General features: G+C 49.7%; 1 protein-coding gene across 5 annotated transcripts in view; it reads right to left on the bottom strand.

The window, feature by feature from the left end:
* Nucleotides 1-4289: 4289 nt before the first annotated feature.
* Nucleotides 4290-10736, bottom strand: part of Rreb1 (ras responsive element binding protein 1) — a 126919-nt gene continuing 120472 nt past the window's right edge. For all 5 annotated transcript variants that reach the window (XM_057787422.1, XM_057787425.1, XM_057787423.1 and 2 more), the window contains 2 exons: nt 9292-10095; nt 4290-7600 (listed from right to left, as the gene is read on the bottom strand). In XM_057787422.1, coding sequence (XP_057643405.1) covers nt 7122-7600; nt 9292-10095 — 1283 coding nt within the window. In that variant the 3' untranslated portion in view covers nt 4290-7121. The remainder of the gene's footprint in view (nt 7601-9291; nt 10096-10736) is intronic.

Below are 10736 nucleotides of genomic sequence, written 5' to 3'. Positions count from 1 at the left end.
CCTCAGAAGGTTCGATAACACAAGCACTGACCTTGAAACCCAGCGAGTCAAGGTTGGACAATGGCCTAACATTGACTAGACACAGTTCTCTCAACTCAGTTTCTTATCATTAAGTCTGGGATTAACAACTTCCTTACTTATTTATTTATTTTTTGAGTCAGTATTTCCCCGCAAATCCCTGGTTGTCTGGGGACTCAGTTTGTGCTGAGATTAAAGGCAGTGCAACACCACTCTTATTTCAAGATTACTGAGGACCAAGTGTGGGTGATTGGCACAGATAGCTACTATGGTGGGCTTGGTGCTCATGGCCGGGTCCTTTTGCAATGCCCATCAAAGTGAAGGTAGTGTCTTTGGGCGGTCGTACGTGTCTAGCTGATCATCATGGTCACTGTACTAGCTATCTTAACTATCAACTTTACAGTCCAAGTCCTTGAGAAGGGAGCGGGGTTTCATGTGAGGGATTGATTGCCCAGATCAGACTGACCTGTGAACATGTCTGTGGGGAATTGTCTTGATTGACAATTGATACAGGAGGACCCAGCCCACTGTGGGTGGCACCATTCCCTTGGCAGGTGGGCCTGGATTGTACAAGAAAGCTACCTAATGTAGTGGTATTGCATCTGTATTTTATAAATAAAGCTTGCCTGGGGATCGGGAAAGTACAACAGCCACACTAATTGTCACAGAAACCGGGTGGTGCATGACTTTTATGACGGTGGTGCATGCCTTTAATCCCAGCCCTAGAAGGATTATAAAATGGCAGGAAACAGCTCTCAAACACAGTCTCATTCTGAGATTCCTGGAGCAGGATTGCCATTTCAGACTGAGGTCGAAGTAAAAGTCAGTGGCTGGCTGCTTTGCTTTTTCGGATCTTCAGGTTGAACCCCAATTTCTTTCTCTGAGTTTTACTAATCATGCTTTCAACTAAGCATGACCTTTAGAGCAAGTCAGAAAGCAGCCTACTTCCTTGCTTTCTTCTTAAAGTTCCTGTCTGGGTTCCTCTAGGGATGGACCGTGATTTGGAAGTCTAAGTCAAGTAAGACCTTACCTTTCCTCCTTGTTGCTTTTGGTCGACTTTATGGTACAATAACAGAGATGAAAGAAATCTTTCTCAGGCTGACTCACCCAGGGCTGATGTCTGGACCTCAGATCTAAGGCTTTCTCTTCTGCTCAGGACGGTCCCACAGGCTTTACTGTGCTGCCTGGCTCACTATGTCCCCAGGGAACAGTTTCTGAAATCTCTGTGGGTTTGTGTTCTTCAGCACAGGTGGTCCGCTGACGTGGCAGTAGCCTGGATATAGGGAAAGGGTGGGCATGAGGGCGGTGGGCCAGACCCAAGGGTCCCTGTAGGGCAGGAGGCTGGGGTTCTGTGGGACTCAGCCCAGAAGAGCAAGCCTCCCCCATCCCTCAGCCACTTCCTGGAAATGGGCTCTTAGGTGCAAGGCATTTCCTGCTAAGATAATTGGGGGGGAGGGGGACACCTCTCTTCAAAGCTAACTCCTGGCCCCTAGAGCAAGGCATAGCTAAGCGTGCCTTTCCCTGACTGCCTTGTAGCGCCCACCCTGAATCTGGTTTAGCATCTAGAAGCCTCTTGGGGATGCTCCTGCAATTCTCAGCCCTGTCTCTTCACCAGGTGCCTACATACAGCTTTAGTCCTAGCACTCAGGAGGCATAGACAGGCAGATCTCAGAGTTTGAGGCCAGCCTGGTCTACACAGTGAGTTTCAGGTTAGCCAGGGCTACATAGTGAGGAACTGTCTTAAAAACAAACAAAAAACCCACCTCTTCTCATAACTCCTATGAGAAGGCACGACTGCCACCTCATTTTGTTGGTTTTCCTGTGGCCATCTTTGTCACCCCAGCATAAACATGAAACCAGAATCCCGCCCACCTACTCCAGTCTGCTGCAAGCTCCACACCTGGTTCATTCTTTTTGTCTCTCTCGCTGGCTTCCTGCAGGGCTTGTGGCCCACAGGCCTTCCTCTGTGCCCTCTGCAGACAACTGCACAGGTGACTTCCTCAGGGCTAGCAGGGCCGTTCCTGTCTCTTCCTGGTTCCTTCTTCCCCCAGACTCATATCTTCTTTATCTTTCTCATCTACTTCCTTTACCGTCAGTTTCCCTGTTAGAACTTAAGTTGCAAAGGAATCAGGTTTCTTCTGTATGATTCTCCTATTGTCCCGGCCAGTGGCTGCCGGGAGAACAGGAGGAAGTGCACAGGCAAGGGTGACTGGATCCTGGGGGAGGAATGAGCAACTCAGAGACCCCTAGTACTCAGTGTAGGTCGTTCTTGTTAGTGTTGAGACAGGGTCTTTATGTAGACTTTATGCCTCTGCCTGAGTACTGTGCTTAAAAGGTATGTTAGGGCATGTTCTTGATTTATGTGACTGATGTGATAGTCCAGCCCACTGTGGGTGGTGTCATCCTTAGGCAGGTGGTCCTGGGTGTATAAAAAATCAGACTGAGCAAGTCAGGGGGAGCACAGCAGCAAGGAACATCCTTCCATGGTCTCTCTCTGCTTCCTGCCCTGACTTCCCTTCACAGTGGACTGTGACCTCAGAGTTCTAAGAAGAAATAGACCCTTGACCCTCCCCAAGTTGCCTTTGGTGTCTGCCACAGCAATAGAAAGCAAACAGAATATCAGCTGCTGTCCAATGCACCTGGCCACCGAGCCCATGCTCACAGGCGCCTTAGACATCACTCAGTGGTTGGCGGCACCCTTCTACCCAGCGGGAGAGGCTGGAGGCTGTGCGGGTAAGCTGCTTGTGTGACCATCACCAGAATCTTAACCGCTGAGCCATCTAGCTAGCACTGTGGTATGTTAGGATCCTTGGTATCTTTTTTTTTTTTTTGGTTTTTCGAGACAGGGTTTCTCTGTGGCTTTGGAGCCTGTCCTGGAACTAGCTCTTGTAGACCAGGCTGGTCTCGAACTCACAGAGATTCACCTGTCTCTGCCTCCCAAGTTCTGGGATTAAAGGCGTGCGCCACCACCGCCCGGCTGGGATCCTTGGTATCTTTATCAAAGCCAACAGTTGAGAACAACAGAGGAGCCTGAGGTTTAGGGATCCCACTCCTGCCATGCTGTGATCTGGTCAATGATTTTATATCATATCCTAAAATTAGTTTCCCACAAATCAGTTTCTAATGGGGTTGCTTTTTTTTTTTTTTTTTTTCCCCTTTCAAGCTAGGGTGTAATAGCCCTGACTATCCTAGCACTCATTCTGTAGACCAGGCTCCTGGGTGCTGGGATTAAAGGCATGCACCATCACTGCCTGGCAGGGGTTGCCTACTGAAGGCTACTCCCCAGGGAGATGGTACAGGGCTCTTCACAAACACATGGGTTTGACCAGCTGTCCCCAAGCCCTGGGACTGGTCTTCTATTGCTAGGCTCACTAAAATCTGCAGCACTAAGATTCTAGCTTACCAGAACTCCTAATGCCGCTTTAAAACCCATGTCGTGGTGACACCCCAACCCTAAAACGTCGTCGGTACTTCGTAACTGTAATTTTGCCACTGATATAAATCATAAGTATCATAGGTGTGTGTTTACTGATGGTCTTAGACGACCCTGGCGAAAGAGCCATTTGATCCCCCAGAAGGCCCCGACCGACAGGTTGAGAAACACTGCTCTATGTCATGTCAACTCAGTCCCTTAAAGGCCAGCCATTCTCCCTAGGAGTCACCGGAGCATAGGAAACAGCCTGGCTGTGTGGGCCACTCCAGCTATCTCTGCTGCCTTTCAGGTGTTCCCATCTGGTCTCGTTACAAAATTTCACTGTAGCTGCTGACATCCCTGTCCAGATTCATGTTTTGCTCCAGTCTGTGATTTTTGTCTGAGAGTCCTTTGTCTTTCTGCCAGGTGGGTCCTAAGGATCAGTCTCAGGCTGTCGGCTTTGTGGGTGCCTTTACCCACTGAGCTGCTGTGCCAGCCTGCCACCTTTATTTGAAGCAGCATCTCTCAGTGAGCCCGAGATTACCAATCTGGCAGGATTAGCTGCCCAGGGAGTTCCAGGGATCTGTCTGTCTTTGCATGCACCCCCCCTGCCACTCTGTGTTGGCAGAGGGACCCGGGGATCTGAACCCAGGTCCTCAACTCTTTTGTGTCGGGCACTTTCCTGACTGGGTCATCTCCAGCCCCAACCGTCTTTTAAAGATGTTGCCTGGGTACCCAGGCTTCTTAGGGCATCAACCCTTGACAGCTGCACAGGGCTGGCCACTTACACCGGCCCTGAGTGGGCTGCATGTTTAGAGACAGGATTGGAGGAACTCACAGGTTGGTCATGTGCCACTTTTTAAATATAACATTTATTGCTTAGATGGTTTGATACAGAACAGCTTTCTTTTCATTCTGAATCTGGAAGTTCTATACAACTGAGTACAAAGAGAAACAAAAAGTACCAAAACCAAACTTGTGATTCTGTTCATGTGGCATAAACCAGTTTTGTACATAACATGTAGCAGCAGTTTTTAAGTTCCCTTTAGAAAAATATGAATTCTACAGTTATTATTGTTTCCTGTTTAATGCATGGGCTGAAATCATCAGGATCAACTTCTCGAGGAAAGAGAGGAGAAGAAAAAGACGCACGGAGGATGATCTGTCTGAAATCGGCATCTGAGGAGCTGCTTGGGAAACAGCCCCATGGGGCCTTTTTGCCTTGTTTTCACAGCCAGGTATCTTATGTAGTGATTGAATCTCAGCGTTGTGTCCATTAAAGAGAAAAACAAAAACAAAACAATAACAACAAAACCAAGAAAAAAATTTGCACCTCAAATTTTTTTTCAGATGATCCATATATATATATACATATATAATATATATATATTTGTAAAAGCCCTGAGGAGAAAGAGAATCAAACAAAATGTATAGAAACAAATTAGCTGGACATGCAAACTAAACTATGATTCACCCAGCGTTTAAACAAATCACAAATTTCACAGTTTAATATGGGGGGAGGAAGGCGGGCAGGGCAACAGACAAATAATACATCTCTCAATCTCACTAATAAAATGTGGCAAGACCTTATTGACTATGAAGGAATAGATCAGACTAAATAAAGCTTTAAATCAATAGTGATTATTGCGAGCTGCAGCCCCGGCTATGGCTGCTGCTGGGAGCCAATCCCTGCTACATCTTACTGCAGCGTAGAGTTCAGTCACGGCTTCTCCCCACAATACGATGAGTTTAGTGTGGAGAGTTGCAAAGAGAAACAAAACACAAGAAACCCCAAATAACAACAATGAAACTAACAATCGTAATTATAATAAAAAACAACTAAGGGATGCAGGAGCTGGCTTTAACTTAAAAGACCACGGGGCCATTGGTTCTGATTTCTCTCTCTACAGTAAATAAAATCTCAATTTTAAACTGGTTCATACATCCCTAATAAAGTTAAAAATCACATATACCTCAACATTTTTCTTTCATATGCAAATATATCACTTTTCATTATCTCTAGAATGTCTATCTTCCATTGAAGTCAGGGTGGTTGGATTTTAGTCACTAGAGACTGGTGGACAGAAGGGTACCCATGTCTCAGGGACAGAGGAACACGGGGAGCCACAGGGCGAGGGGAGGAAGAGGAGCAGAGGCAGACCTCCCGGAGAGAAGTCTTGAGGCTCTGCAGGCAAGGGGCAAGGCCAGGGGCTCTAGTAGCAGTGTGGCTCAGGCATCCTCGGGTCTCAGCTACAGGACAGGGTGCTGAACAGAGGTCAGCTACAGTAGGAGCGGTCTCTTTGCTGATGAGGGAAGGAAGTCTACTGCCTACGGAGAACACTCAGGAACAAAGGGAACCCTGCCTTTGTGCACCGGGGGATCGGCCAATCAGGAAGTGCTGCTCTCTCCCAGCAGCGGCCCCACACTGCAGGAAGGTGCAGGAAGACAGCCCTCTAGGCTAAACCTTGCGCGGGCGCCTGCGCAGTTCAGATCATCACCAGCAGTAGTATCTCATTGCTTTACAAACGACAGTAGCACAGCAGGGGGAAGGCTTGGACGCGGCTCAGCAGGAAGACTGGGAGGCCTTGCCAGCTGTCTCTGAGGTGCCCCAGGCATGGCCTGGCGTCTCGGATGCCTGTTTCCCACCACACATGCATCCTTGTCCCCTCTGAGCCACGCCTCAGCCATGCTTGGAAGCCCACTCCTGGCCCCTGCTGGCTTCTACAGCCACTGAAGTAAGGCTTGTCTGCGTACAGTAGAAGAGCCATCACTGGTGTGCCAACAAAGCTTCAGGCACACGTCGTGCGGGGACCAGGCGACAGTGCAGGTCTCCCAGGACAAATATTGCCCATTTGTTTCTGCTGAATGCAGAGCCCAGCAAACTGATGAACTAATAATAATAATAATATAATATTAATAACATATACCAAATGGGGAGAAGGGAAAAATCAATGACATCCAGGTATGTCCTCCATAGGTTATGCTGCTGAGGAGGCCATTCTTCTCTGTAAATTAAGAATTTGAACAGTAACCATTTCTAACACGGAGAGAGTGGAGACACGTGAGGTTGAAGCTAGACTCTTTCCTGGCTTTGGCTCACGCCACACTGGAACTCTGCACCAACCACACCCACTAACAAAGACCAGCTCATGGCTCCTCCACCAGGTGACCCAGAGACAAAAAAAAACGTCTAGCTTAGAAATCAGCCTCGCACCCTCTTCCCTCTGGTCATGTACATGAAATTCACATCATTTTCTTCCAGTTATTGGCTACGGGGATCCAAGGGTTAGGCTTTCTTCTTCTATTTCCAGCTCACAGAACAAACAGTACTATCTATCACAGGTTCACAGAAACAAGCTCAAACACACCAACACAAAAGGTAATGTTAATGCTTAAATGAAGAGATACTCCCAACAATTCATTAAAATACGTTTTGTTAAAACGCCATGGGGGGGCGTCATACCCACAACGACGTGGGAGAACCCATAAGTAGTTAAGGCACTGGAGCCGGCCGTACTGGGGCCGGGAGCATGCGCACTGGGTAAGGCTATGGCACGAGCTGGTTGGCCGCACTGCCTGTCTCTTTCCTCTCTCTCCAGACAGCTGAAGGACACCGAGAAAACCTTGTGAATTCTCTATTCGGGAGGCTCTGCTAGCTTTATCTGTGTGCTGATGGGGACAGGGCAAGCTGTCATTCCATCCCCAGAAGCTGTGAGGGACCGTCGGTGGCCGCCAGGATTGGGGCAGGCCTCTTGGCACACAGCTCCAGTAAGTCTTGTACAAGGGCTGCTGGGCTCTCGGAGTCTGTTTCACCTGGAGACGCCTGCTCCTCGGGTGTGCTGTGGCTGGACTCAGCTGCCTGTTCCACTGCAGTCTTCTCCTCCTGGCTACAATCCTTTCCCGAATTGGCCGGGTTCTCTTTCCGACTCCTGGTGATGGCCACATGGTTGCTGGTACTGGGAGCTGAGTCGGCCTCATTCTCGGAGACAGGGTTGTTAGCACTGTGGGTAGACTCATCCTCACTGTCCTCCTCAGCCCGCTCATCCTTGTCGCTGTCCTTCCCGTGGTGCTTGCTGTGCCTGGCTTTCTGGTGGATCCGCTGGTGTCGAACTAGGCTGTGCTTTAAGGTGAAGGTTCGCTCACAGGTCTGACACTTGTATGGCCTTTCTCCTGAGCAACGAGAGAAGGAAAACGAGATGTCCATTAACGCAAAGGCCACTGGTTCCCAGCCCCTTGATCTACACGAATGAAGCAGCATCCAGAACTTAACAAATAAACCTTGCTGCTTAGGGAGAGCCAGCTTTGCTTTTTCTAAAATAATTTTTTAACTTTTTTTTGTTTTTGTTTTTTTTGTTTTTTTGAGACAGGGTTTCTCTGTGGTTTAGGAGCCTGTCCTGGAACTAGCTCTTGAAGACCACAGAGATCCGCCTGCCTCTGCCTCCCGAGTGCTGGGATTAAAGGCGTGCACCACCACCGCCCGGCTTGGGCTTGTTTTTTTTTGAGACACGGTTTTTCTATAGCTCTGGATCTTGCTCTGTAGAAAAGGCTGGCCTTGAACTCAGAGACTTGCCTCCGCCTCCAGTGCTGGGATTAAAGGCATGCGCCACCACTACCCAGCCTAACTTTATTTTATGTGCATAAAGGTATCAAATCCCCTGAAACTGGAGTTACAGACAGCTGTGAGCGGCCATGTGGGTGCTGGGAACTGAACCCAGGTCCTCTGGAAGAATAGGCAGTGATCTTAACTGCTAAACCATCTCACTAGCCCTAGGGAAAGCCCTCTTATTTGCTACAACTGGCAAGACTAGGAGTCACATTCTTTCTCCTGTTCCTCTCAACTAAGTCTTCTACATACTGATCTTAAAAGAATCCCAAGCCAGGCAGTGGTGGCTCACGCCTTTGATCCCAGCACTCGGGAGGCAGAGACAGGCGGATCTTTGTGAGTTCGAGGCCAGCCTGGTCTACAAGAGCTAGTTCCAGGACAGGCTCCGTAGCTACAAAGAAACCCTGTCTCGAAAAACAAAAACAAAACAAAACAAAAAAACAAACAAACAAAAAAAAAAAATCCCAGAAGCAAGGAGTCCTATAGGAGGACTGAATGGTTCTCGTTCAGGCACTGCATGGCCAGCAACAATTCCCTCAAATCCCTCAATCACGGCACAAGAAGGCGTAGTTGGACTTTTCCCAATAGCTTACACACACAAGTTGCCACAGCTGAGAACATCTCTGGCCAGAACAAGGTCCCATGTAGGGCCCAGGTGGCTGGGTCAAGGCTACTTGTGTGTGTGTGTGGGGGGGCATGAAATGAGATATGGACAAGGGGTTGGGGTGCTCTCTTTGGGGGGATGACAGCTGAGGAAGGATGCTTCTATCTTTTGGCTTCAAGGTTCTATCCAGGTCTCTCTCCACTCCCTCTCTGTCAAAATAACAGGACCTTCTGTGGACATCGCAGCTCCAGCCCCCAGGTGGCAGGCTGAGCTCCACAAGGGACAAGGCCCTACCCACCTATTAATAGATGACACACGGATCTTCATAACATAGGCCGGGCCAGCACCTGGCTTCCCTGGCATATACACCCGTGTCCTCCTTAGCAACTGGCTGACATACGCCCACTGTTCTTGTTCTAGAAGTCTGTGGACAGGGCAGCCAACCTATCTATAGAGGCCAGGATTAGAACTGAGTGGCCGAGGAAAACAGTGCTTTCCAATGTACTGCTGCTGCAGAAGGCCCCCTCACCTGCCCCGCAGAAGGCCTATGCCACTCTCCTTAAGAGTCCCGGTTTTCCCAGCTCAAAGGACAACCAAACCTAGCCAGTTTTCTCAAATGAGCACTAGAACTGACTTGGGTTTGGTCTCTCATACCTGTGTGGGACCTCATGTGCCGGGTGAGGTCCTGCAGGGACCAGAAGCGCTTGTTGCATACACTGCAAACCTTCTTCCTCTTGTCCGCCTTACTGGCCATGCTTCTGGGGGAGTCTGTCTTTGGTCTCTTGTCACCGCCACTCCTCTTCTCGGCCGTGCCTTCCCCGTCAGAGGGACCCTCTGTTTCTTCGTTCTGTTTCTCCACTGAGGCCTCCCTGGTTCCTGGGCTTGGATCTATTGCTGGGGATTCAGCAGGCTTCTCCTCAGGCTCAGGGGAAGACGAGGGCCCCTCAGCTGCTCTGCCAGCACGCTCATTCTCCAGCACAGGTGCCTCCTTCTCCTCCTTGGGCTCCTGACAGCTGTGTGCCTTCCTGTGGCGGCTCAGGGTGCCCAGGAACTTGAAGTTCTTTCCACAGGTATTGCAGGTATGCTTCTGGTCCTGCTGGGCTGTGCCTTGGCTGTCCACAGAGCCTGCCTCACTCTCTGCCAGCTTAAAGTCCATCAGCTTGCTGGCAAAGTCAAGATCCAGGCTCTGGTTGCTGGCTGTATCTTCCTCCGGGGCATCTGCATCCCTGGTGCTTTCTTCCACGCCACATTCTTCCTCTGGCTCTGGGTTCTCCTCTGTCCCCTTTTCTTCCTCGTTCTCAAGAGGGGCTGCCTCTGCTTTGGCCTCTTTCACAGGGAGGTCCTGTGTAGCTGGGCTGTGCTCCATGGCTCCCTCTGATGGTGGCAGCTCTTTATCTCGGGCTGTGAGGTCCAACACCTCACCTGGGGTAGTCAATGTGTCTGTGTCTGACTGGCTGTCTGTGTAAGCAAGCAAAAGAGGGAAGGGGTTCAGATGAGGTGACACCAAGGATGCCCTTTTCAAGGGCTTTACTGGGACTTGGCTGGACCCACCCTGGCAGCCTGGACACTAAACATAGTGAGGACTTTTTGAACCTGGAGTTGTAAAGGACCAAACTAGCCTTCACATTCCCAGTTAAACAGATGGGTTCTTGTGCCTCAGAACTCCTGACCTCCATTGTCACACCCAAGATCATTCAGCTGTCCCCACCCCAAGGAAGGTGTAGTGACTCAGGCAGTGCAGACAGGAGAGGGCGTGCATTCCAGAAACTCGCAGCACTAGGGAGGTTGAGGAAGCCAAGTTGTAAAGGTTATCTTTCCAGTGCAGAGAGCTTTTACAAACATGCAACATACACAAGAACGACCCCCCATCTTCCAAACGTGGTCCTCAAGCAGGTTCGCAGAAAACGACCCACATGTGGGTTCTGTTTACATGGTCCACAGGTAGAGGCCAGAGCAGATGAACAACGCACCTGTGAACAATGCATGCGGAGGACCTTCAACACAAACCTGGGTACAGGCATTGGGGGAGGGATGGCAGGTGGCTCTGAGGGGCTGTGAGAGAGGGGGAGCATGACGACAGGGACCTAGAGGGTGAATCT

Source organism: Chionomys nivalis, chromosome 13, assembly GCF_950005125.1.
Source record: "Chionomys nivalis chromosome 13, mChiNiv1.1, whole genome shotgun sequence".
In the NCBI taxonomy this organism is placed as follows: Eukaryota; Metazoa; Chordata; class Mammalia; order Rodentia; family Cricetidae; genus Chionomys; species Chionomys nivalis.
This window is presented reverse-complemented; position numbering and strand designations above follow the sequence as displayed.